General features: G+C 45.5%; 1 protein-coding gene across 5 annotated transcripts in view; it reads right to left on the reverse strand.

The window, feature by feature from the left end:
• The window catches only part of wdpcp (WD repeat containing planar cell polarity effector), a 50,872-nt gene that overhangs the window by 1,328 nt on the left and 21,719 nt on the right, over positions 1-27,825 (reverse strand). For 4 of the 5 annotated variants that reach the window (XM_088384481.1, XM_088384482.1, XM_088384479.1 and 1 more), the window contains exons 7-20: positions 27,198-27,242; positions 25,570-25,620; positions 24,355-24,425; positions 23,332-23,391; positions 23,039-23,153; positions 19,500-19,639; positions 17,820-18,011; positions 13,709-14,315; positions 11,777-11,953; positions 11,555-11,678; positions 10,678-10,741; positions 5,031-5,163; positions 3,544-3,630; positions 1,571-1,631 (exon numbers count right to left, since the gene is read on the reverse strand). In XM_088384481.1, the coding sequence (XP_088240607.1) occupies positions 1,630-1,631; positions 3,544-3,630; positions 5,031-5,163; positions 10,678-10,741; positions 11,555-11,678; positions 11,777-11,953; positions 13,709-14,315; positions 17,820-18,011; positions 19,500-19,639; positions 23,039-23,153; positions 23,332-23,391; positions 24,355-24,425; positions 25,570-25,620; positions 27,198-27,242 (1,868 nt within the window). In that variant the 3' untranslated portion in view covers positions 1,571-1,629. Of the gene's footprint in view, positions 1-1,557; positions 1,632-3,543; positions 3,631-5,030; positions 5,164-10,677; positions 10,742-11,554; positions 11,679-11,776; positions 11,954-13,708; positions 14,316-17,819; positions 18,012-19,499; positions 19,640-23,038; positions 23,154-23,331; positions 23,392-24,354; positions 24,426-25,569; positions 25,621-27,197; positions 27,243-27,825 lie in introns of all 5 variants that reach the window. The other variant, XM_088384483.1, reaches the window with a different exon arrangement.

Below are 27,825 nucleotides of genomic sequence, written 5' to 3' on the forward strand. Positions count from 1 at the left end.
TCCACAGACATGAAGCAGCCCTGAGGGCGGAGGGGCCATCATTAGCGCTGATAAATCCCACCATGTGACCAAACGCTGCAGGCTGCCTTCATTAGCAAACACGAGTGTGTTAATAGCACTGATGGACCCCGTTAATGCGACCCTCAGACGGTAACATCATTTAATAGCATGTAAAGAATTAAACAGTCGGCATCGTAATCACTCAATGGGCATCGTGCTACTCATTCTGGTGTGTTCACCTCGGCCACCAGGGGGCAGTAAAATACACATACAAACGCTTGAAATTGATCTAAACTAGGCGGGACTATTAGTTTTTTTCTGCAGAGGATAAAGAATATATGCATGTACTGTTGTATTCTCTACTGTATTTTTTATTTTATGATCATAAGATCGATGGTAGTTTCGTTAGCTTCGGATTGTGTATTAGCATTTGTAAGAAAAGGTTATAAAACTGCTGCTTGTTGCGAAATTGGCTACCCCCACAGTTAGGACACTCCACTGAAATTGTTGCTCGTAACTTAAGACCCCCCCCCAAAAAAATCAGTTACTAAACCGTCAGGTTGTACTTTTAAAAATACATTTATTGCAGTTAAAGTGGGTGCAGAGACTTTTTTTTTCTCCCTTTGGAATGTCACAATGTCTGCGGCGTGTGGTCTCCGCAGAGAGAAGCTAAGGCTGTTAAGCAATTTTTGCAGCTGTCAGGTCAAACAATCAGGACACGACGGTGTGTGAAGGCATCGTGACAGGCCAAACACGGCGTGCACTGGATGCGTACATAAGAGAAGTATTAGTATCAGTCACCAAAATGGAATTCCTTTCACGCGGCGGATTGACTCGGCGGAAAACGTAGCGCGATTTTTCCCTTTTTTGCCACGAAACAAACAAACAACAGAAACAGAAAAGCGTCCTTGCTGATCTTCTGTCCATTTCCAACCGCGGCTCCTTGTATATGCTTTTTTGGGGGGGATGTAAATCCTCTTAGAATGCAAAGTAAATAGATTAGGATACAGTCGGGGATTAGGCGCTGTCAGATTAGGCAGGCGAGCGCGCCACGTCGACAGCTCTGACACCGGCATGGCGGATGCTCAGGAAAGGTGCCACGCTTTAACGTCGCCGCTCGGCTCCTGTTCATGAATAAAACTGCCGGCCCTAATCTCTCTCTCTCACACACACACACACATGCGTACGCACACACACACCTTGAGCAACATTCAAGATCAGTAAGGGAAATATTTTGAATCGCGTGATTAATGCGTCCTAATGTGAAAAATTGACTTCTTTTAATATCTCGTTTACACTTTTTTTATTATTTAAGTCATATTTCAGGGTGAACCTTTGACCTGAACTAAATTTAAACTTTGAACTTTGGAAGGCCAACTGTAAGGTACTTTTTGGGACAACTTGCTGTTCTCTAGCAATGGTGAGGCGTTTGATAGATGCACATCTTCTCCACAAGCCAGTATGACACTCGACGAGACTCGACGCTAAGTAGCTACTCGCATCTGAGAGCATCTGATTTGAAACATCTCGATTTTCCCGCCCCTTCTCCTCACTTACTTTGGATATTTACCTTTTTCTCAAAGTTCATTTGGAAGAGAGCTTCGGAACCTCTCGTTCATCGTCCTTGCTTCCTGCCAAAGAAAGGCAAGAGAATCATGAAAACGCGCACACACACACACACACGAGAGATGTGTGAGCAGACCTGGCGGTGTACTCATTGACGATTCCGCCCTTGCTGGTGTTTAACTTGTTGTCACTCATGGTGATCTGTGCGCCCGTGAGCGTTTTGCATTAATAAGCTTGTGATTGACATTAAAACCCTTCCGCAGACGTTTAAAACAATGTGACGCAAAAATCGCCTCCATTAGCCTTCAGTCTGGATTATCAAACAGAAGCGTGACAATTTCCCAACAGTCTGAAAATTGGAATCATTTGATAGACAAAAAAAAAAAATGCTTGTCGTGCGGTAAAACCCACTTTGTGTCTCCAAAGCACTGCATTTTACTTTTAATTTGTTTCATTTTTTAGTTTGAAATGCAAATGTCCGATATGCTCTTTAACTAAGTTGTGGTCACATGTTTTAAAGGACAATAAACACACGTGAGGCGCATCTGAAGTGACCTGACAGCAACTTTCTGCAAAGTGAGGCCACGGCTCGTCAGGTTAGCCCGCCGTTCCTGTTTATTCTTATTTATATTCCTGCGACTCTTTCACCTGCAAAGGTTAAGCTGCAGCCTGAGATAAGGCATGTATGTGTGTGTGTGTGTGTGAGAGACACAACACACAGATAGTGGTGTGTGACAGGCAGACACACACGCATGCATAAGCACGCCGGTATCGGTATCCTGGCGACGGAGTTTGTCCCTTGACTGGTTTTTCTGTCAACGCCGAACAAAAACAAACAATCCAAGTTCATAAAGTCACATGTTGTCAAAACAATACATCGCTTTTGTGGACTATGGTTTATGGTCTAGGGTCTATTGGGTCATGATTGTGGTCTTTGGATTTTGGTAGCTGGACTATGGTTGAAGGAGCGAATTATTGTCTGTGCTGGTTAAATATACGAACTCTGTTTTCTAATTGCTGATTAAAATGAGAAATTGACGTTAAGGTGACAGCAGAAACAAAAACAAGCTGAAGCGCAAATGTGGCTGAGAGCGACAGAGGCCGGCGGGCTTCAAAGAAACCTTGGGCTGGATCCCAGATTTGCTGCTCAGTCTCATTCGGCACGGATGTGGATTTTAGGATTCGGGGGGGGGGGTAGCGGAGAGCCCCCTCCCGATTGCCATTGTGCCAAACGCTCCAACAGCTAAGCTGTCGCTTGCTTTGCATGAGAAACAAAGAAAGTGAATCTGAGAAATGATTACAATGGCGGAATGCTACAACAGGAGGCGCTTGATATACAAGTTTTTTTTATTTTTTATTAAGGCATTGGCTTTTTGAGTGTCTCTCTCTTTGGGATGAGCTTTTCTTGGCCTCAGTCAGCAGGCAAACTCGGGGGCAGCGTGTTGCCAACATGCTTCCTTTAAAGAGTCTTTATGAAAGAAAAAAAAAAAAAGAGCTTAGCATCTCTGCCGCTCTGGACCTAAATTGGCCGATAGGAAGGGATTTTGGACAAGCTTAGAGCAAGGCCGGGCGGACGGAGTCATCAGTCAAAGAGCCGCGAAACGTCTCGGGAGGACGCAAAGAACACAAATCCCATATAAACACTCCAGCGCGGATGCTCATAGTTGCGTGTTTAGTCACACACTTCATTGTATTAAAGCATCAGCGGTGGCGCTTTGAAAGCGCTGCCGTGGACGAGCCAGAACCGATACGGCTTTGACATTTCAAACGTCACCGGGGACGAACCACGACGACGTTTGCTTTCACACGCATCGTAATGCGCGCAATAATGAAGCGGGGAAAAAAAAAAAAAAAAGCAGCCCGGGAGGAGGCTCTGTTATTTTGTGCTAACAAATAAAATAAAGTAGCCCAATATGTGAGACTACAATACGATATAGAAGTGTTTTGTATGATACAATGGACAGACGTGTAACTCACAATGTTGTTTTGGGAGCGTTTGAGTGCGATGGTCTGGTTGAACTTTGACCTTGTACGCATTCACGCCGTTCCTCTCTCTCGCAGCATCTAAAAAAAAGAAAGGTATTTTCTGCCTTTCAGATTTTTTGTGTGATTTCATGACAAGTGTTAACACAACAAAACCTGACAAGTGTTTTCATTAATTACAACAATTAGCATGACATGTGTTAACATATACATTCAAGTGTCCCTTTTTTTTTTTTTTTTTTTAAATTTCACGCCGCGACAACAACTCAGCGGAGGTTGTGCAAAAACAGCAAGTGGGAATGCCAAAGTGTGAAACTAACAGCTGTTCTTTGGGTTCACGCCGGAGCTAACAGGCTTTTCGACAGAGTCGACGTGGATCTCCAGATAAAGCTCTTCTTGTCCCGACGCCAGCGCGGAGGCCCGGCGGCCGCGTGGCAACTTCACACGCAGGAGCTGCGTCAAAGCCACTTGGCTCGCGCTCTTGGCAAAAAAAAAAAAAAAAAAAAAAAAAGCGACCCAGAAGAAAAAGCGATAGCGTGAAAGAGAGAAAGCTTCGCCTCCCACTTCTGGTGCGGCTCACAATGGCGTATCTGTGCCCATCGCTACACTTGTCAGCCGGCAGCCTTTTCTGAAAGGGCCGCCGTCGCTAAGCTAAGCTGCGCCGCCATTCCGCCATTGTGCGTTTTGAGTGCACGCTTTACAAAAGAACGCGCGTGAACATAAGAAAAAAAAAAAAACATCCTTCGGATCCAAGACGCAGACTCAAGATGGCTGGTGAGTCTTGAGTTTCAGATGCAGGTTCCTAAAAACCAAATAAATTTGTGGGGGTAATTGTTTAAAAAGTGGTGTCCCAATACTTTTGGCCTTAAAAGCTCAACTTTTTTGCTTCCTCCGCCTGGTTTCCCCGATGCCGTATTTTAGATCAAGGCTAGTCCGAGCTGCAGGTGAAGCAGACAAATCATCGAGGAGACAATTAAGAGGCCGGGCAGCGCCGAGCCGGAGGCGTGCGACCTTACGCCGCCGAGTTAAACGCCGCCAGGCGACACGCTTTCATCCACCGAAGGACTCCTCAGACGTGCTCGTCAAGTTTACGTGCGGAATGAGAACGGCGGCGGGTGAGGAATGGCGAGTGTGTAGTCAAGAACGCGTCTTGATCCTCTCTGGTATGTTAGCTCTCCGGAGGCTCTGAAGAGCAGCACGGCTTAAAAACTTATTTGACTAGTCTGGAATTTAGGACTAAATGACTAATTAGTTACTAAAAGGGGACTGGCAATCTATGCTAAAATTTTTAAATTTTTAGAAAACACTTCACTGCTAAATATTTTTGATCATGTTTGACATTTTAACAAAGTAAGCCACATTTGAAGACTATTTAAATCTATCCCAATATTGGAGCAAATATTTGAATTACAACGTAGGCCTTTGAGAGTGTGTGACTTATTTCAAGATGTAAAGAGGGGGGGAAAAAACGAGGAAGTCACCTTCAGCGTCTTTCCGGTTAATCACAGCGATTATTTCCTGGCCGTCGCACGCTTCCGCCACTTGGTGGGCCTTCTTCTTGGCCACCTCCGCCAGCACCAGCTCGCCCTTATCGCCTGCCACGTAATGGAGGTCCTTTGAAGGTACAGCGAGAGAGAAAGACACGTTAATCTAAAATGAATCTGGGCCGGGGTGACAATACTTGTCTTTTTTGGGGAGGAGGCATGGTAAAGGAGGAGGAAACAGATGAAATGGAAAAAGCAGATGTTTGAAGGCCAACATCAGAAGCCTGGATGAAATGTGGCTTTTTCCTGAGGAAAACTTTGAAATCAGCCTGCTTGTGTGGTTTTGAACTGCGGCGGGATGTTATCTGTCACATGTAGGAGGCGGGTGGAGTTTCAACTAATAATTTTTTGCAGAGGATGAAGAACACATGCCTGAGTATCTGTCTACATGTTGCTCCATCGTTTGTATTCAAGGAGTTAATTAACAGAATCATTATTTAGGTTTTCATTATTTATTTGTTTTTTATTTTATTTCTTATTATTTTTATTTCTTATTTTATTATATATTTTATTCATTTATTTTGCATTTAGTTAACATCCTCAATTTACTGGCATAGAGTAACACATTAGGAAAGAAAAGAAAAAAGCCATTATGGAAGTTCCCAACAAAGGGGGAAGACAATCAAAACCTCGCCAAAGTGACTTGGGGTGAGAGTGAATCACATCCGGGCCCCCACAGAGGGGCTGTCGGGCTGGACGCGGGGCCCCGGGGCCCATCAAAGGCTGCGGCATGTTGAGGAGAGCCTTTCCGCATCAGCGACATCACACGGCCGCACCGTGGCGACTCGGAGCTCGCCGCGGATAACCCTCAGCTGCTCCAGGCAGCGTCCAGCTGGGCCTGCACTCTGCCCTAATACCCCCATATTGGAGGGCCGGCTTTTGTGCCCCCACAGGGGCGAGAGGACGAGGAGGAGGAAGACGACGGAGAGGAGGAGGAAGAGGGCTGCCGCTTGCCACAAGAGATGAGGCGCAAAGGGGAAAGGATGGGAGGAGGGGGGGAGCGGATGGCAACGAGAGAAAATGGAAGCGTATGAATTGGAACAGATTGGGTAATTACAGAGCGGCGTCTGCCCTCTGCGGCAACCAGTTAGGGAGGAAATGCGAAAATGGACGACAACAAAATGGCCTCAATAGAAGCTCAAAGGAGCCGGGGTGGCGGAGAGCACGCCCCTCAATTAGACGCCAACCAGTTTCACTAATTGATAATAGTCAAAGGGACTGGTTGAACGATGATGTCACAATACAGTGAGTGCTTTTATCGTTACCATTTCAAAACTTTTTCCACCTTCTGTGGAACGAAATTAAAAAACGCAAATATGAAATTTACTCTAAGATATCTGATATGGACCTTTAATCGCCCTCGGTGCTAAAACGTGTTTTCACAAAGCGCATGTGTGCTCGGTCGTTCGCTCGCTCGGCAGGGAAGCAATATTGCGTGACATAGCCAACAGGACAATATGAACATTTCAACGCGGGTCGCTTTATTCCAGCTTAGCGCCTCGTAAAGCCATCTGGATGGCGGGAGAGAACGAGAGAAAGGGAAGAAAACAATGAAAAAACGTGAAAAGAGAGCGAGAGAGAGAGAGAGAGGAGCGTATCAAGGCGACTAAGCGGGGATAACAGTAATACTGCGCATAAAACCATCAGATATTACACCTCTTATTTCCCGCCGTTCAAACGCAACACTAATCTTATTTATACAAGAGCTTTAGGGGTTAGCTAACAGCGCCGCTGATAAAGAGACCCGTGTTTTAGCAGGCCCGTTTTTCAGCAAAGGGTGGGCCGGCGACGGCAGGGGGGGGGGTTGCAGGCTAAGAGCCCAATATTGACTGATACAGTATTTGGGTGACGTCCAAATAAATGACGGATTAGGTTAACTGGCGCACATTAACGGGCCGCGCGTCGCTGTCAAACGGGATCAAAAATGACGATTGGTTGCTTTTATGGGATTTAAGCCGCACTTTCGCTGGCGCTTTTATTACCGCAGCCAAGGAGGTCATGATCTGGGTCAAAGTGCAGGTGGTTGAGTTTGTTTTAGAAATACAGGTGGATGATTTTGGGATGTTTCCCCTCAGTGAATCTTGATGACATAGCGCTTTTACTTTGTAGCATTCAAGGTTTTTTTTGTTTTGTTTGATACAAATAGTGTAACATTTTGATTGTTGGTGGAAGAATTTTTTGCATTATAGAAAGGCTCGAGAATAAAAATGAGCTGATAAGATTTCGATTGGAAAAAACACGGTGTTAAAAATGTGCTAATTGTTGATCATTATTGAATTGGTCCAGGGTTGTTATAATATTATCATATTTTAGTCAGAAATGGAGCATGACAGTTGGTATAAAAACACAACAAACAAAACAGAAAAATAAAGAATTTGCTATTTTCGGATTGTAATCAGTGATGATGATATCAGCTCTGTATTTATTTTCAAATCAATCAATTTTTGAATAAAACCCCACAAAATTCTTCTCTCGACAACACCCAACAAAAATGCGCATAAGAGAACAAAAAGTCCCAGTATCAATAAACTGTCACAGTCGAGGGGCTTAAAACATTCATTTGACAACTGCGTGGATTTACGCATATTCAAATGAGCGTCGGAACAAAATAAATATGCGAAACTAAAATGTTGCACGATGGACTTTTCTTTTATCTTTAGCTGACAAGTAGCTCTGGACTCTCACCAAACGCTCAAGTATGCAAATGATAAAATAATACATTTACACTAATTAACGGAGGCTTAATCCCTGGACATGCGCACACACACACACATACACACACCTGTTAGCCTTGTGTTTAACTAGCACTTGTATCAGGCCTTAAGGACGTTCATAAATGCTAATTAGTCATCCAAGAGACAACAGAGAGCTTAATGGCGAGAACGTGTGATACTAGCCCATCATCTAGCCATCCGCCGCTATCAAGATTGCGGCGTAGGATAACTGCGTAAAAACAGCGCTCGGGGTCGGGATGGCGGGTGGAGGGGGGGTGTCAAATGAGCTGGCATCAGATTATACTATCACAGTTTTTGATTTAATTAACAAGCGGGTACCACAAGCTAACGAGCTGTGAAGAGATCAAGGGGGGGGAAAAAAACTTGAGGAATTATCTAATTGCTTATTTTATCATTATCAAAGGATAATTAGTGATGATAGAACAGTGCCAACTATGTTCCCCCCCCCACACAAAAATAAAATAGAATGCACTGGTCGGTAACCAATTGTGGACAAACTCATGTCGGGAACATTTTTCCCCTCACTGTGCAACGTTATCAAAACAGGTATTGTATATAATTCCGGGTAACAAATGAGCTAGCATCAGATTGTGCTATCGCGCAGTTTTTAATTTAATTAAGTGTGTATTAAGCGGCAACGAGCCGGGAAAAGAGCTTGCTTATTTGATCATTATTAAAGTCATTATCAAAGCTTGTTAAGGGGGGTGACGGAACATTAACAATTATGACCCCTCCCCACCAAATATTGTGAATGACTCAGTAACCCCTCCCCAAAAAGTACCTCACTAGTATCCCACTATGGACTCGACTCAAACACCCCCCTTCACACACACACACTCCCGACCCCACCTCCTCCATCCTCCCCTTCAATTTGGGCCGACACTAAAGTGTTTCACTTGAACAAAAGCTTTCTTCTTTTGGAGAGGAGCTCCATTGTTAGCGGTTAACAATAGTGCTCGGGGAGGGATCGGCTGTGGGGCAGGGAGGGGGGGGGGGGGGGGGGGGGGAGTATCATGCTGGGTCATCTGCGTGGAGTGTGCATGCATTTTAGCTAGTCGACCATGCGTTATTGAGTTGTGCTGGCAAGTTAGAAGTCGGAAAAAGTTAGGTGAGGATGGGGTGGATTTGGGGGGGGTTACCCTCATTAACTCCCCCACCCCATCCCCCTCAAACAGCCCAGCCCAGTAGTGTCGGCCAAGCGTCAGGTTAAGGCAACATAACAGCCTAATTAGAGCGAAAGGTGAAATGTCACTGCTGACTTTTGCTGCTCGCTTGATCACTGAGGCAAAAAAAAACAATGCTAGTGGCTAAAACGCTAACCTATTGAAGAGCATTTCTATTGAGGTTAAAGGCGCTGATCCATGAGAGGCTCAATTGCCATACCTTGTGTTCTACACTAAGAGCAGCAAAAATGCATATTTATGGTGGCTGTGAACACAAACGAACAATAAGCAGCACTTTTGAAAATAATGATTTTTTCTTTTTAAAATTCTTAAAGCTGATGAACATTGTAATAGTACTCACACTCATGTATTCTTTATTCTCTGCAAAGAACAACTAATATTAGTGCTATACTGATGAGCTGAGAAGAGCTGAGTTTGAATGAACAGTCTCTCCTTTTATCTGTTCTATACTGCCCCTAGGTGGCCATAAACACCAGCAAAATGGCCGTTGAATTATGGCAAAGGTAAAAATGGTTTTAATTATTTGTAATTAAAGTTCATGACATCATCACTGTATGTTTTGAAGTACATTAGGGAGTGCTATTTATTTTTATTAAAATAGACAAAAAATATTTTGTTGATTTTGCAGAAGGTTGAAATGATTTACTGGCATTTCAATCTTAAGGCACCCCTGTAGATCTTATATCAAGATTAATTTGCAAAACATCTTGCATCCTAAGAAATTAGCCTACATTTCTGACTTCCTTGTATTAATTTATATCCATACCATCGACGACCCCCCTTTCCATCTTTACTTCCACAACACCCGCCTTCACTTCACCCTTTCAAGGTCTTGGCTCCATCTTTTCACCGCAACTCGGGCTGGGCATTAGTGTTTCGAAGCAAAGGGGGACGGGGTGGGGGGGCCCGAATGAGTGAAAAAAGAAGGGGGTCCGCCGCATGGAGGAGCATTTCAACGTGGAGTGGAAGAAAGAGGGCGAGCCCGGGGCCGCTGAAAAGGCGTCCGTCACACCTGCTCCCCCGACACTTGAATGGGTTACAAGTCAAATGCAAATGGCGAGTAACGAGGCCGCGAGCTTGAATAGAGCGGCGAAAGAAAGCGAGGTCGCACAATGCCAACGGAGCCTCTTGAACTTCATGTGAAACTCAGGTGGCGGCGCACCTTTATTGTAGGCCATTTTGTGTTTGCCGCTTCACAAGTGCGAAGACGAGCGGGCGGCGGAACGAGAGGGAACGCGTCCGAAAGGCTTCATTAACTCTCGTTATTGTGTCACCGATCTGGATTGGATCACTTTATGCTGGCAGCTGCTGCCATTCACAAGCTTTTTGGCTCTCCAGAAATAGTCATTACTCAAGGCGAGAGGCCTTTTTTTAAATGACAATTTCTCAAGTGCAAACCTTAGTCTTACCTGTTATTATTTTTATTCACTTTCATTTATTTATTTTTTTGGGTGGTGAATGAAACGTCCGATTCGCTATTGTTAATTGTCATTGCTAACGGTTAGCTGCTCAATGTGAGGTATGGTAAGTGATCAACTAAAGATAAATAGTAATTTGCCAAATATTGTATGTATTTTAAAAAAATGTGAGTTTGTGTGTATCACTGAGACAAATCAAAAGTGTTTGTTATGGCCCTGTAATAATGTAAACAAAACTGCGGCTCACCATGAAAAGATCTTTGGCTTGCAAATCGACGGCAAGCAGGAAGGCCTTTTCAAAGCGTTCATATCTGAAAAAGAATAGGAAAAAAGACAAATGTAAAAATCTCCAATGTAAAAAACGACGTATAAGTACATTGAAGGAGCTTTTGAAACATATAGAAAGCAGGCTAGCCAACAGCTAAACTTGCTTCCTGTAGTCAAGCGCCAACTATGAAACAAACCAAACAAGGGAAAAGATGCTTGGTGGGTGTGTGTGTGTCCTCTTTCATTTGATGTCGACGGAGAGAGAAAGAATGTAGGTGGGCGATAAGCGAGGAGAAGGGAGCGATGCCAAATAGGAAGAGGTGGGGTGGGGAGATGCTAGCAGCGGGCGTGAACAACGGCGTCCATTTCAGTCAAACGCACGCCGACAGATGCCGGCATGAAAGGACGGCGCAAACAGGTGCGCTGTGTTTGAAATGCGCATCGGCAGGAGGACGAGACGACTTGAAACGGGAGTCATTTTCTGACGGACCATTTTTTGGAACGTACTTCTGGCGGGACGTTACAATCACGCAGCCCCTACGAGTCATGTTGTTACTTGAAAGATGACTTACAATGTTCTTTTATGTCATAACTGCACAAAACAAAGATTTAATGACAAACATTTTTAAATTGTTCTTAAATATTAATTGTATAACCATCATTTTTTGTCAGGGAACCACCCCACAAAAATGTTTTTCTAAAAAGTCTCAAAATATTTTTAAGGAAATTATAAAAGAATCATTTTAAAAAATAAAACAGAAAAAAATATCAGTTTTATTCCACAGACGAATTGAAAGAAATTAAAATTCCATTCCAATTCTCTTCACTGTATATCCCGAACTATGGACAAGTTTTACCTGAGAAGGTGATGGAAGAAGCGTCTGGCGTATTTGTGGACTGACTCCTTGTAGTCTGCTGTGATGTCTTCGGAAAGAGGCATGGGCGGGGCGTAAAACGTCGCCAACGCGGCTTCTAGTTGCTCTGCAGAAAGACATCGCTACACCGTAAAGTCCGATCCAGTCCATCAGATCTGTGAACGTCAAAGTCTAAATTATACAAAAGCCAGCGTTGGAGCTCACCCTCAGTGCGAGCGTCCAGAGGCAGCCTCAGCAGGTGGTTGGCGATGGCGCTCAGGCCTCGCCAGCAATGGTGGGCCGCGCTGCTCCAGTCCATGGCCTCCAGGACGCCCACGGCCTCCTGCACCTGACCGGCGCGCAGACGCTGCTGCAGGACCTGCACCGGGCCCAGCCGGACCCCTGGCACACATTAGCATTCATGTTATGCGAGTTGGATGTGACGAGTTGAACTACAGTCAAATACGTGAATTAAATATTTACAATAAAATGAACCTTAAGGAAAGTTAAAAAGGTGAATTTGACCTGCCTTATGCATTTACTATTTTTGAATAACTTTTGGCCAGAGGTGCTTGATTGTAATTTTCTTTTTGTTGTGTGTGTGTGAGCAGATTAGAAGTCTATTGAATAATGAAACAATTAGCTCTGGTAACCTAGCCGCTAGCGCCAGCATGTGTGTGCGCGTGCATGTGTATGTATGAATAGCTTTGGCTGATGATGATCTATTTTACCCCGATTAGATGTTTTTTTAGGGGGGTGGGGGCACATTCAAACTCATGCTGGAGTTATAATGAAAGCAGGTTGGATGAGCCTTCCAATGTTCCTCTGCATTCGTTTGAGTGTCAAATTAATAGAGGAAAGCGTCTGTGCGATTATTTGTACGTGTGTGTGCGTGTGAGGCGGAGACGAGGCAATTAAAATGACAAGCTAGCAATTAGCAAGCCTCAAATCCCCTACAGAGTGTGCTAATGTGTGTAAATACATCTGCTGTAGTGTAAATGTGTGTGTGTGTCTGTCTTAGGCAAGAAAACAAAGACGACACTAACTTGACGCCTAGCCTGGGTTGGGAAACTTGGAAAATCCACTTGGCTTGAAGCCCTAACACTAGCTTGAGCCCAAAATTGACATCCAAATCTGGGCTTCAAACCCAATTTGAAACCCTAATTCATATCTATAACCCAAATCTGAATTTGAAGCCTGAAGGGGCAGTTTAGAAGATTTCTTCACCCTCGTTTTGCGGGTGCTACTGACATCTCCGCTGCCTTCTCCAGTTGTGGACAGACGCCAAGGTGAGGGAGTCTTGCTCTCAGAGGTCATTCAATAATCGCCCCGGGTGGGCATTGGATGGAGACGAGGGCGCAATTTGATAAAGCAGATTTCGGATCAATCGTTGGCGGTGGCTTTGTGCTCCCTCTGGGTTTTTGATAAAGTTTGCCAATCAAACGGCGGTCACGACACACAAAAGGTGTCACGCGGGCTTTTTTGATTCTTTAATTATGAATCGGTGAGCACCGTGTGGCTTTAACGTGAGAGTAATTGTGCATGTGAGAGAGAAAACAAAAGTGTGTGAGATGGAGCGAGGAGGAAAGATGTATGTACGTTTGCATGCATGGAAAGGGGAGGGTGTCCTCTAACAATGGCGTCGCCTCCTCTGATCGCGTGCCAACGTTTTGATGAAGGAAGCTAGCGCATGTCTTTTTCTCCATGATAATCCCCCCTACCGCCACCAAACACACACACGTACGTGCATGCGCACACTCTCGCAGACACACAAAGTCATTGATTTGTTTGTGCGCACTTCTCTGTGTCAACTCCTTTGACAAGGCTCCGCTACATGACGGAGTGAAGAAAGACTTGGCCCAGCTCCAAGTTGTGTGTGTGTGTGTGTTTTATACCATAAGAGGAAAGAAGCTCACTGGTGCAAACCCCCACAAACACATCAGCAAACGCCCACCCGCCCACCTAGCCAGCCGCCCTCTGCTTGCACAGAGATATCTCATCTGGGCGCACACGCGGGCCAAAAGTGGGTCTGCACCAGAAGCAGTGATGGAAGAACAGCAAGGAAAATACTGGCAATGGGAATTAGGTGAGGCTGAAGCTACCAAACACGCTATTGGGATAGAATTGTGAAAAGTCTTGAATATGTTAGTGACATACCCAGTTGTAATCTCAAAGCTGCTAGCGGTCCCCCGTGGAACACCAGCATGATGGTATTTGCCTCATCGGTGCCTCCTTGAGGACCGGCGGCCCACAGCACTCCCCGCAGAGCTCCGGGACAGCGCAGGTGTTGGGCTAGGTTCAGCGTGGCGGTGGGCTTCACCTCCTCGGCCATCAACGCCACCTTGACGGGCGCCAGGCCCAGGTCAAAGAACATTAACTCGCCGTGTTCGGGTGCCGCCGCCACCGCCAGGGCTCCGGCCGGATGCCAGGCCAAGAGGGTCGGCGGCGCGGGGCAGGAGGTCCGCAGGAAAGCCCCCCGACGCTGGTCGTACAGCACCAGAGACGAGTCGCTGAGGCCCAAGAGGAGCGCGTTTTCGCTGGGGTGGTGGGAACAGGAGACGGCGGGGGAGGGCAACAGGATGCGGGCGGAGGACAGGCGGTGCAGGCGTCCTTTTGCGTACTCGTACACGCAGGCTTTAGCACAGGACGACTCCCGAGACGCTTGGGGTCCTGCGGGCGCTTCCACGGTCAGCAGCTGGTACGGCTGAAGATGGCTGAAGGTGCAAAGCAGAAGGTCACCTTCAGTCTGCATTGAGCTCAGGAGCTGGTGGCGAGAGAAGACCAAAGTTAGCGTTTCACGTTAGGATTTCCACTAAAGGCAAATTCAATTTGGTTTCATGTTGAGTCTTTGAAGCTAATGTTGGATTTTGGATTCAGGTGCCATCCACTCAGCAAAAACAGAACCCCGAAGTCTGGTTGGGCCAGAGCCAAGCGTCACGCTGGTAAACAGCAAACTGTCAATCAAGGACGCCAATGATAAGCTTTTCATTTTCAACTCAAGGTTAAACAAGCGCAGCTTCTCCCCGAGCGCCAGCGATAAACAAACATCATCTTCAAACATCCTCGACGGGGCGACCGACGACCACGAACGACGAGTCTCGCTCCAATCCAATTGGAAAGGCTTGACGATTGAAAACGAGGCATCTGGATCACAACCAGCTGCCGGGTGAGCGGCTCAACAGTTGCGCGGTCACACGGCGGAGCTTCGCGGGGCGCATCTTGGTCTTTTCAGGGGCGGGGGACTTAAGAATGAGGCCCGCGCTGAGCGTGGCGGCTTTGGCTAAAGCACACCGTTTCATTTTGCCGTGTGGACAGAAAGACGGATCGCCTGCCTGCCTGCATGGCGCCACAGTTTGTTTTTTCTTTTGGCACCCATCGCCAAAAAGATACTTAGAGGGCTTGATTTGGACTGGTTTATGACATGAAGACGCTCCTGAAAGTTTTTTTGTCTGCTTGAATCCAATGCTAGGGTTTCAAAAACCACCCTCAAGAGCTTCAGAGAGCCCCGGTGAGCACCTGAGTGTCGACGAAGGCGTAGAGGACAGAGATGCAAAATGGACGAGGAAAAACAGAAGCAGACAGGACAGCCAGGCCCCCGCTAAGTAGCTTTTCTCCTGCTTATTGGTTTCAGTGACTGCTCAAAACTATTCTTCCCTATTCTCCCTCGCTCTTCCTCTCTTGCTGGCTGGCACAATTCAAACCCCCCCCGTTCCGCACACCCCACCTCGGACCCCCTCCGCAGCGTGAAAGATAAAGCGGACGGGCCCAAACTGTGTGGCTGGCCCTTGTTCACAGCAGTGGCCTTTTGAAGCCAATTTTCCAGCTCACGGAGCAGAGAAAGACGAAGAGAGACGGACGGGGCTGCGGCGATGGAGGCACTCGGAGGAGAGTTGAGGGATGATGGGATGGGCGGGGAAGAGAAAGGAGGGGGGGGGGATTCTGGAGGGTGGGAAGTTTTACGAAGGGACACTCGGGTTAGAGACGACGTCGATGTTATCTTCAAATATGTAGAATACGTTTCAAAAGACAACTCTTAATATTTTGGAAAAACAATAAATGTGATGTGCTGGAGGAATGGAAAAAAAACTCCCCCTCCTTCCTCCTTCGTCTGGACTAATTGTTTTCATTTAAGGTGTGTCGTCTTTTTAAGGGTGTTTCTTGTTGCGCCACCACGCAGTGCAGCGTCAAAGTAAATAGTAATTAAAAACGGCAAATAGAGATCAAGCAAGTGCAGGGAAAGTGTTTGGCGACAGATAACTGGAGGGGGGGGGGAATAAAAGTACAAACACGCGCGTGTGTCGGGAAGAAAACATTCATCTGCTGTTTACATTTCATTAGGAATAATACAGCGTGTGTGTGTGTGTCTTGGTTGGATTGCTGATGAGAGGCGTGAAGGACCATTAAAAATATTTGCAGCTGCTTAAGGGAAATCATTTGAGCATTTTGGACAATTTAGGCTGATTAATCCATTGAATCAGATGATATTAACTATTTTAAAACGGTTCATTATTGCCATTTTTCTACAATAAAACATAACCATAACACTAATGTCATTCAAACACCCTCAAAAAAATCCACCAAAAAATTGGCCGTTTTTTTTGCTCTTGTAATGTTAAATACTAAAGGACAAAGTATTATAAAAAAAGATATAATAATATTCTGCATGTAATTCAAATCTTTAGTGTTGTAATTGTTGAGACTAAAAAAAATGTTTTAAATATATATATTTTTAATTATTAAGCCAATTAATCGCTTAGCGGAATTTTATCCCGCCAAATATCGGGGCAAGTAAAAAATGTTGCTAACTTAGCATGTCACTGTGATCACTGTGCCCGTCTGTTTAGCGGAGCAGGGAGAAGGACGATGAATAAAGACCACATAGGGGATGAAATCAGACTTTTACAAATGCTGAGAGACTGGCTAGAAAATGGGTTTAGCGCAGCAGATAGCGTGGCGGACAAAAGGGAAACATATTTGCGAGCTGGGAGCGATTCAAGTTGCTGGCGTAAACTGCTCGCTTCATTTCACGCTGCGCATCTGAGAAAAACTGACAACAAATGCTTTCATTAGATGCAGAAGAGGGGCCGCTGTGTTCTGGAAGGAGGGGAGGGGTGGGGGGGGGGGATACACGGCAAAGAGGTGAAGGAGTGTGATAAAAAAATAAAATAGATAAAGAGGCGACTCGCAGCATCTGCTTTTGATGATTTCAATATTCATGTGTTGATTGGTAACGCTCGTCCTCGCTCTCGCCTCCATGAAGTGAATATTTAAGAGCGAGCGGCGCCGAGTTAAGCCCCTCGTCGGTAATTTAGGATCTTTCATGGGTTTTTTTTTTTTTTTGCTTTTTTTTTTGTGGGCACGGGGCCAACTGACTGATGGGGAGGGGTCTTGCCAGAGGCCGGGAGCATGCGGGGAGGATGCTGCGTGTGGGCGTCGCGCTTCACGCCGCAGCGCCGGCTTAGCCGCTGCTCCTGCATATTCAAGGCGCGGAGGTGCGACGAGCGAGGTGCCACCCTATAGGTGACGAACATGCCGACACCCACGCGACACACGATTGCGCGCCAAAACAGCGCCGTTGTGTTTGTGTGCTCTTACAGTGTACCCACAAAAAAACAACAACACCAACGGCACAGAAAGGAAACAACATGTTCATTTTTTGGGGGATATGTCTGTTATCCAGACAGCATTTACTCTCGTCTGCAAATTTGAATACCTATTCTGATGCAGTGCCTATATTTGGATATAAAAAGTCTACGCACCCCTGATCAAATGCCAAGCTTAAAAAAAGTGACTATTTCCACCACTTTTAATCTGTACAACTCAATCATTTTTGTTTTACTGTTCCCTTAAGGGGAAGTAAAAACAAATAACCGAGACAATGCGTTTGCACAAGTGTGCACACCCTGGGAATATGGCCAATAACATTCAATCTCATGTGAAATGGGAGTCAGTAGGCACCTGTCACCATTTCAATAAAGTTCAGCTGTTCTAAGAGACTGTTCCGTGCATAATTTGCTTTCTGATTGGTTAAAGAAACTTCTCCCGAATAGCTTCATCAGCCAGCACTATTGATTCTGAAGACCATGGGTAGATAATAGTGACGTGGCAACGCATCCATCTATTCGCTACATGGCTAATCCTGTTTAGGGTCACATGGTACTGGAACCTATCCCAGTTGGGCAAAAGGCGGACGACACCCTGAACTGGTAAGTCAATTGCAGGACGGCTTATATATTATTCCAAAAATCAGAATGGCTATTGTTGTCACCTTGAGACCTTCAGAGGGCAAGCAGCTGAGCAGCACCAGGTCGTTCCCGTGCATATTTTTGGAGGACCAGGACCACAGCTCACGGTCGGGGCTCGTGGACCTCCACCACAACAGTGCCGTGTCCTCCGTACAATTAAGAGCCACGCCTTGGTGGAGGCGACACGCCCACCCTGCCACCTCCGCGCTCATCACCTGGGCCAAGACACAAATAAAAAATATTACATCAATTGAATCGCCCAGCTCCTGGTATGCGTGTTACGCATTGCTTGCAACATACGCAAAAAGCCCCCCCCCCCCCCCCCACCCTCTCCACACTAGATGCGCACGTTGCCCTGGTTCAGTGGGCTAAGCTGGAGGGGAGTCGAGGGAGGGCGGGAGGGCTAAACTAATCCGGCCCGGCAGAAAAGTGCTTTCTGATTATTGCTGACCAGCAAACGCTAGAAAATATATAAAATACATATATACTATATCTAGCAAGAGATGAGAGGATGTGTGCGCAGGGTAGATATAGTGTGTTATTATTAACCCAATGATTCCCCCCCCACACACACCATTTTCCCAATCTGTCAGTGATCTTCCATTCAGCGGTTTTGGGCAACACTTTGTTCCCTTTATCATCTGCTTGGCTGCCATCATTCTCATTCAGCCTCACACACATGGACCACTGAACCTCAGATCTTACTCTACTATACTAAAACATTTTTTTTCTCATAAACAAATGTTGGTTTATGGAATGTTTTTTTTTTTTTAAACATCCTGCTTCTGATTTCACAAGTGACTGCTCATCTCTTTGACCCGAAACCTCTCATTGATCTGAAAAATTCAATTTATTCCACCTTTCTTTCCCCCGCTCTCTCGCTCCACTGTGTGTGCTTATCTTTTTGATGTGTCCTTCGTTCATTCACTCAAACAAGCTTTAGTTCACTTCCTTTAAGCTAATTGTCTCCCACAGCCCTTTTCTTCATTGCTGGCTACGTGTGTCCTGGCTCGCGGATACAAACAAAGGTTATATGGAGGAGTGTGTTTATAAACGAGCATTAGCACCTAAACTATGCCAGTAAAACGTGTGTGACATTTTGAGATGATTTACCAAGTTAGGTGAGGCTTTGTTCCCCTATAACCAAAAGTGCCAGGAGAGCTAATTATCATCCGGAGCGTGGCGGACCTTCCTCAGAAATATGCACTTCACTATAAATTAGCTTGACAGAACAAAAGCCGACATTAATAATGGAAGATGAAAAATAACCTGAGAAAATGCAAGTAAAGAGGATGAGCGAATGACAGCCAAGTGATTTTTGGAGGGTCCTCAGGCGTGAAAATCCAAAAAGCATTTATAGGAAAAATATTGTGGCGCTAGGGGCTTTCGTCAAATTTTAATTAAAATGATAAATAAGTTACATTTAAATACTCAATTTGAAATCATAAACTGAAATTCACATTAAAAAAAATGTTATTAAAAAATTCAGATTCAAATTAAAGATCAACATTGGAATCACGATTAAAAAATAAAATTCAAAATCGGAAGTATCGTTTTCGTTACCATGGTGATCGGGGGACATAGCTCGGAGGTTCCAACGAGGCAAGCATTATTTACATTTCATCACCAAACTGCCAAATTTGTCAATTTGAGGACCCGCAAATGTAGAAGTGCATTCAGCGGACACAGCTCCATTGCCGTACCTTGATTGTGGCGGGCGAGAGCTTGCCCGCATCCCTGCCAGCCTTGGGGGAGGAGTCCTGGATTTTCTTGTCGAGGAAGATGGCGGTTACTTGGCTCTGCTTTGGGAAGGACAGCACAAACACCCTGTCGCCCAACACCGCTGACAACAAAAGAAAACAAAAACAATGTTTATGCATTACATATCAGCGTTCCGATACTTTTGTCCATTTATGCAGTACCACTTTTGGCCACTCAATCTTCATCCCATTCATATTCCTGGCTTTCCTCCCTTTTTCCCCCACTTCTTGCATTCTACTTCCGCCTTCCTTTTCCGTTCCGCAAGCTCCAAGGCTTTTTTATGTTTTTTGTTACTTTGCGTGGAAAACGCACTGAATCCTGTTCAACTCTTCAGGAGCTGCATGGAAATGCTGATTAGCAATTAAGACCCCCCCACACACACACACACACACCTCCACCACCCCACCTAAACACCCCCACTCTCCTTCAAATTAATCTGTTTATGAAAGCAATTAAACGGTAAAGGAGGGGAGTTTTGGAGGGAGGGGGGGGGCTGTAACACATGTCTCTCAGATATGCTGCTTTGAGTTGAATGAGTAAGGCTGCACCCCGAGATTTGGAAATCTAACCCACAATTAACCACGCTGCGTATGTGTGTGTGTGTATTTATACACACAAGGGGCGCTGCTATGATTACACTTCAAATGAATTTCAAATTAATATGCAAATATTCCAAAAGGATATGGCGGAAGGAGGGGGGGGCTTGGAGAAGCGAGCGACGTAAACCAGGTCAACCACCACCCGACTGTCCCTGTATGCCCAAATTTAGGATTATGGAGCATTTGTACACTCAAAATGGCCTCCGGGTTTAAACGCCATCAGAGCATAGACAGTTACAAGTCGAGCGATGGCTTTTGGACATAACGGTTAATGCAGTATACTAAGCATCTTTGTGATAGATTAAAGGCAAATCAAGTTAAATGCAGTTTAGTATTGATCTCGACGGGTGTCTATAAACGGGATTAGGATTAATCCCATTGGTTCCCAAATGAAAGAGAGGATATGAGAGCAGACTGCGCATCCAATGTGAGACCAGGTGGCTGTTGTGGATTTAAGAGTCCAGACGGGCGTGATTAAATGCACACGCTTAAAGCCGACATGCACATACGTAAGGCAACCATGTTTGCAAAAATCAACATATGCTGAGACACTCACGTATGCAAAACATGCAAATTTTCCTCGGAATATTACAGCTTTATTTAAATAGTGCATCTTTCTGCTAAAAAGGAAAACTTTATTCTAATATTAAAATATTATTCCTAAAAAAGACCAAAAAATTACTTAATATTGAGTATTTTTTTAAAATAATTGATTCTAATATTTTTTTTCTTGAAATTTTTGGTTGAATTATACTTTCTCTTAAAAAATATGACTTCATTCTTATAATTTTGTAATTTTTCTTGATATAAACAAAATTTTATTTACAGAATATTACATGTTTTCTTCTTAGAAAAATACAACCTTATTCTAACAATAGTGTGTCTTGTTTCTTGAAAATATAATTTTATTACAAAATGAGACATTATTATCATACTATAACATTTGTGGTCAAATACAACTTTATTCTGAGGAATGAGGTCTTTTTTAGGAATAATAAATTTACCCTATTATAATATGATTGTATTCTTGCAAATGTATGCACCCCCTCAAAAAAATTCCATATATAAAAACAAAACACAAAATTCCACAAGGCACATTCATTCCCAAATGAAGACGAGGATATAAGAGCAGACAGAGCACCCAAAACGGGACCAGGTGGCTGATTTGGTATTAAGCGTCCAGACTGATATGATCCTCCACCTACTTACACACACACACGCACACACATGTACAAAAAACAGCCACGTTTGCAAAAAAAAAAAAAAAAAAATCAACAAATGCAAACAGACTCGCATATGTCATAAATGCACGCACTCACACCCTGCGAGCATAAACAAACTTTATACAAGTTCACACACAGACATACACACGAATGCACACCACACACACACACGCACGCACACACTGGAAGGCACATCCCCCCGTAAATCCATTTAATTCCATCTCTTGAGCAGCGTGTTGACATAAGAGGCCAATGGGCTTAGCCAAAGCACATTTAAAACACCAGTAAATGAAACCGACTATGAAAAATCACTTAAGGACGCTTAATCGCGGCACACACGGGCGGCTCGTCAGCCAAAAAGGACGGCGCTAATGCTTTGATGGCGCAAACATATGTAATCTAGCCCTCGGTGTGATGCAACGGAAATACGGCCGCAGAGAACGCGGACAAAGTTTAAGAAAGGAGAATAATCCGGCATTGTTACGCCACGGAGGCATAAAAGAGGACCTGGCTGGAACAGAGTGGCTCTTGCGAACAAGTCTGGTGTTTAGCTTAATCCGTCCGGTGCAGAAACGGGATTATCGTCCGCATTCACAACCTAAAAAGGTTCGTTTCTATTGCAGGTTGAAACAAAAAGGGCAGCTGGCAAATGGTGAACTGAATAAAGACACAAAGAAAGCGGCAACATTAAAACCTACAATTTGTTTCTTTAACAATTTTTGGCATATGGTGTAAAAATAAAAAACACAGCCATTCTCATATTGCATGTTTTTTTTTGTGCTATATGTTTGTACGGCTCAAACAACACACACACACACAACTACAGTATAAATTGTGTGTCTTAATTTCGCGTGGCACGTGTACTCCCGAGTGTTCCTGCTCTGATTACCTAAGCGGGCTCATTTAAGCGGTGACAGATGTGAGGAGAGCTTCTAACATGCTACACACCCACACAATCCCCACCATCAAATCCCCTTCTAGAACTCGCCCGCCCTCTCTGGTACAAGCATTACGCTAATAATTAGCGCCTCGGAGGCTTTGAATGGAGCGCGGCGGGAGGTCGCCGGCCGGCCGGCTGCGTACCTGTGGGCCCCGAGTGCGTGGAACTGTAAACGTGACGCGTGTGTTTCTTTAAAGTGAGCGAACGAGCGACAAACAGTTGTTGCAAAAGAAAGCTTTCATTACACATGTGAGGTGTGTGTGCGTCTTTATCGAGCGTCTTGAGACCAAGCGGGGAGGCCATGTTATGAAGAAATAATTGATACAGAAAGAAAGAAATAATTAGCAGATTTGGGCTGCCGCTTATTCTCTGCTGAGCGAGGGCGTGTGGTGAGGGAGGGGAGGCGAATGGGTTGCTTAGGTAAAGATTGTGGGGGAGAGAGGTGGGACCCCCTGGAGGAAAGACGCAATGGAGGAAAAACACTGATGGATGCTCTTAAGGGAAGGCCCCTGGACGCACAACACAAAAGGATTTGCCCGCAATTAGCTTGCAGAGTCGGCTTGCTCACCTGTGGCACCTGTAATGCGTGTGTGTGTGTGTGTGTGGTAATAAATGGACGCGTTTAAAATGGTACATCTGTGTCGGGAACAATGATTGCAATGCTTTTAAATCTTAAAATGACATCATGGCACAAGTGAGCTCATTTGCTATTGTCGTACCATCACTCACGGTGTTGCCTGGCAGTCGTCCCACCAACGCTCGGTCGATGCACACTTGCTCGAGTTGGGGTCCGCTGAGGGTCAAGGTTACCAGTATGCCACTGCTAAGTAGAAGCTACACACAAGAAAAAAAAAAAAAAAACACAAAGTAGACACATTAGAGTGGGGAATGCACACTGGGGAGAACAGCAGAGGAGCACATTGAGCAAACTGCAGTGAAGCTGCTAATTTGTGGCCTGCTCTGGGAGGACCAAGGCTGAAACAAGTGTGTGTGTGTGTGTGTGTGTGTGTACCTGGCAATATTGTGTGTTCCTCCATCTGGTGTGAACGCAGGTGTTGGTCTGTAACAGTTCCTGAATGAGCACGAAAGACGAACAATAGAAGACAAACAGGTCGCAATCAGTTGGTGTCCGCACCAAAAAAAAAAGGGTCAAAACAAATCATGTGACATTACTTTTTCTTAAGAATTATGAGAATATAAAGAGGAAGAATATTGTTTGGTTAAAATGCAGAAATGGAAATAATCCAGAAACGTCCTGCCTTGGAATAAAAAAATGGCTAGTTTAAACCAAAATGTCTGACCTCAAATTCAGTCCAATTTCATGTTGAGTAGTAAAACTTTCCACATCATTCCAAGTTTTGGATGATCATGTTCTTACGAGTGGAGAAATATATTTTATCCCACTTATGTACGTTCATTGTGCAGGTGGTACACGTAAGCGGACACTTGCCAACACAGGTACTGCTGCTTGCTCTCACTGTGTTGCGTGTGGATATAATGGCAGTCATTCCTGCCACATTCCAAACCCTGCTGGGGTGATTGGATGGGTGGAGAAGGAGCAGAGGGATGGGGCGTGGAAGTAAACTGGGTGTTTCTGGTTCCAGACAATAGTTACGAGTGAGCAGTGCGTGTGCATGTGTGTGTGTGTGTAGCCGCAGACAGGTTCCGGCAAACAAAGCCAGGTCTGTACTAGTGCCCCAAGTACAGGGGCGAGGGTTGTTGGGGCGAATGAGGGGAGAGGAAGGAAAAGGAGGAGGAAGAGAAGAAGGGAGGAAGGGGAAGGGATGAGGGGGAGAGCCAGCGGGTCCCCCTGATCCCCTCAAATATCCCCCTCGATGACAGAGCTGGGCCAAAAGAGAAGTGATGAGAGAGGAGCGGGGAGGCAAGAGAACAAACGAGAGCGACGGCGAGAGTGAAGGGGCAGAGGTAGCGCAGAGAGAGAATGCCCCTATTTGTTAATCAATCAAGCGTTTCGGAAAGGGAAAACTCGGAAAATCCCCAGAGGGAGGTCGACGACGGCCGAGAGGGGGGGCACCTCCAGCTCCTTCAGCGAATCGCGAAGCTTCTCCGGACGGCGATTGGCGGGGGTCCACGAGTAGCCTCGAGCTAGAAGACAAAACGATGCCGGAGATCATGTGACTTGAACTTTTTAACAAGTAGAAACTGGAGAGAAGGAGGGAGGGACGGAAAAAAAAAAAAGGGGCAAGAATGCAAACAAAATCCAGACGTATTTAGGCTGAGTGTGACAGGGGGTCAACGTGGTGAATAAAAGGTGGTGACAACACAACCATGCGCAGGAAAGACGGAAGTGATGCTAATTATGTTCTGGAAAACGAGAATAACGAGGAGCAGTCATTAAATGATGCCCGTCTATCATCTCAGCTTGCTTTTTTTTGCGGTTCGAGAGATTGGACGGGGACGGAGAGATGGACTAGATGGACCTAGATGGATCTAGACATACTCACAGAATGAGCTGATAAACATTCTATGGTGACGTGCTCAAAAACAATTTTGCTCGGCGAACCTCATGCTGCTTCACTAAACGCATCACACGATAAAAACATTTGTTCAGTTATCACGACTCCGCCGTGATTAGCGCTGTTAAGAGTATGTTGATCTGCAAAAGCAATGTTTTTAAAGCACAATACTAGAATAAAGTGGTTTTCCATTACTGCGGCGCCATCCCCAGAGCAGCCAGCGGAAGCGTTAAGTCGTCCGCTTTCAGGCCGGAGTAGCCGAACGTCCTTTCAAAAAAAAAAAAACGGTTCCTCGAGGAGAAGCGCGCACTTAATTGTGGCGCACTCAAGTTATCTCCCCGGCGCAACCTCTCGCTCGGCGCGGCGTGTATCGCCGCGTGTGCAAAAGGCCTCCTTCATGTTGCTTTCTGCATCTCTGGTGGCCACGCGGCGAGAGGAAACAGAAGACATAATTGAATTTGAGCATCTGCTGGCGGCCGCGTTTAAACGACCTCAGCTTCAATGGCGGGGACGGGAGGGGGGGGGCTGTTGCTTTTAATGGGGTGCAATATCTGGAAAATAAAAATGAAGGTTTTTCATTAAGAAACGGTGTGAGGAGGAGGAGGTAAACAGTATGTAAATGTGGGGGGGGGGGGGGGGGGGGGGAGTGTTTGTCTCCTGATAAGGGTGTTTGTATTCAACGACTGGGTGAGTGGGTGCGTGAGAATACAAGGAAGTGATTCGCCCAAGATGTTAATAATTGCAGCTTGGGAAAAAATTGGAATTTACTGTACCTTCAGTGAAGTAGATTTTCTCATTGAAATAGTGATGCTCCTGGTGATTGGCTGCAAGGAGGGGAAATGTTTGAATGGCAAATCTTTAAAATGATCGTTAAACTTTGACAAATTCCACCCATGTAAACAAAAAAAAAAAAAAAATCTCCCATCAAAGTAGAATGAATTGGATCAAAATGGCTCCTGTTCAATTTTAGGGTCTTTAAGACCTTTTTTCAGGAATGCCCACCAAATTTCGCTCATTGAACGCTCCAACATCAAAATATTTCGAATCAAGATGGAAAACTTTTTCTAAGTTCTACTAAGTTTTTCACTGGGTCAAGTTGCGGACTCAAACAATTTTTTTTCCCACCACAATACACTTGCTTTCAAAAATGTCAGTTTTCCTGCCCTGTGAGGCTCTCAAAAAGGTGATTCTGATTCATTCGTTCATTACCAACAATGCAGCTTAAACACCAACATAAATCTGGGGGGGGGGGCCGTTTTGGCAAAGCGCGCCGCACGAAAGCGGCGCCTCTCGCCCGGGTCGCAGCCAGCAAGACGGTGGTGGGCTGTCCAGTTGGAACACCTCCTGGATAAGTAGTATTAATCAGATAAGGAGGTGGGGTGGGGTAGGGGGGGCAGGCAGGCCCAGACACAGGCACCTGCTCAAGGCAAGGGCTTGACGAGTGTAGGGGGTGGGCTGCTGGGTTATTTGGCTGCAGGGGACCCCCGAGGCGCTCCAATGAGCCTGGGCCTCCCTCTAGTGGGCGTGAGGCGCTTGACTGTCCAATCCACAAAAACTGCTCTGGCCGGTGTCGGATGAAATAATGACTTTAATCATCCTTTCATGGGACAGCAAGGCGGCATTTAGAAACACATCTGATAGGTGGCTCTAATGATTAGGTGCGATGTTTTTTTTAATGATTTTGTTTAACTACAGGTAAGTGGGTTAGGCGTCATCTGAATTTGGCATTAGCCAAACATCCAAGAACCTGAAATATTTGACTGCACTCGACGGCTATCGTTACAATCCCATGTGGAAATGTCGCAATACGTTTGGATGCTGACTCTTCTTCCTCCTCCTCCTCCTCCTCCCTGCACTGTGATATCAAGCCACACTTTCATAATCCTCCAAATGAAAGGATTTGGAGGCAGAGCATCGTTCCTCCATTGAAGATTGGAAGCGGCTATTCAAACGAGAGAAAGAAAGCAAACACATCGCTATTGAAAAGGAAACTAAAAATAAAACATGGAGATGGCGAGGAAGGGAGGAAGCCCAAATCTGCTTCGGACTTCGGCCTGAGGCAATACAAGGCCGGCCCGCATGGGCAGAGGCCGGAGGGCCTATTGCTATGAGATCTAGGACAAAGTCAACAGTTTAGCTCTCCTATCGCTTTGTGGCAGGACCCCGGGTCAACACCGCCAACGCCAGGCCGGGCTTCATCATAATCACACCGATGGGTGCACGTTTTTGTATGTAAATCCCACATGCTAACACAGCCTCGATGTGTACAAAAATGATCAAAGATGACCCCCACCCAAAAAAAAAAAAAAGCATATGAGTCTTGTGTGTGTTGACATCTTACGTGCACACAAATACAACTTATCTGAAACGCAAACACAGAGGCAATATAAACACTATTTACCTGGCTCTGCTTTATCGTGGTACTGATACGTGCCAATATCCGTGTCTGCGGGGCGAGAGAGAGAGGGAGGGAGAGAGAGAGGGAGAGATGAGTATTGTGCTGTCGGGGTAGGAAAAAAAAAAATCACACAAGACAAATCAGCAATTTTTGCACCGTGGGATAAACAATCGCTATCAGCCACTGGCCTGTCCCGTCTGCCAGCGCCGTGCTTTAGATAAGACCACTGGAGGGAGGTGAGAGGAGGAAGGAGGAGGGGTGGAGGATTGAGGGGGTCCAAGCCAGAATGGAAACGGGTAGATGATGGGGGGGGTTAATAAAGACAAGTGTGCCCATTTTGGCCCATCTGAGAGACTCAAACTGACACGTAGACATTAAAAATAGACACACACACACAAAAACACGCGAGCTGAAAAACACACACGTATAAACCGGACAAATCGCTGAGGTGTGCATTTTTCTGACGTTATTCCGGCAGGCCCCAAAAGTCGCACGACGCATCATTTTTTTATCACGCCGCCACTTTTGCTGCTGAGGTCATCCTAATAAAACAGGACACAAACGCACAGGTCACCTTTAATTTCTCGCACAAAGCCAAAACTATTTTGTCAATCTACAAATATCACTATTC

Source organism: Syngnathus floridae, chromosome 9 (assembly GCF_059516105.1).
Source record: "Syngnathus floridae isolate MCC-2025c chromosome 9, RoL_Sflo_1.0, whole genome shotgun sequence".
Classification (NCBI taxonomy): domain Eukaryota; kingdom Metazoa; phylum Chordata; class Actinopteri; order Syngnathiformes; family Syngnathidae; genus Syngnathus; species Syngnathus floridae.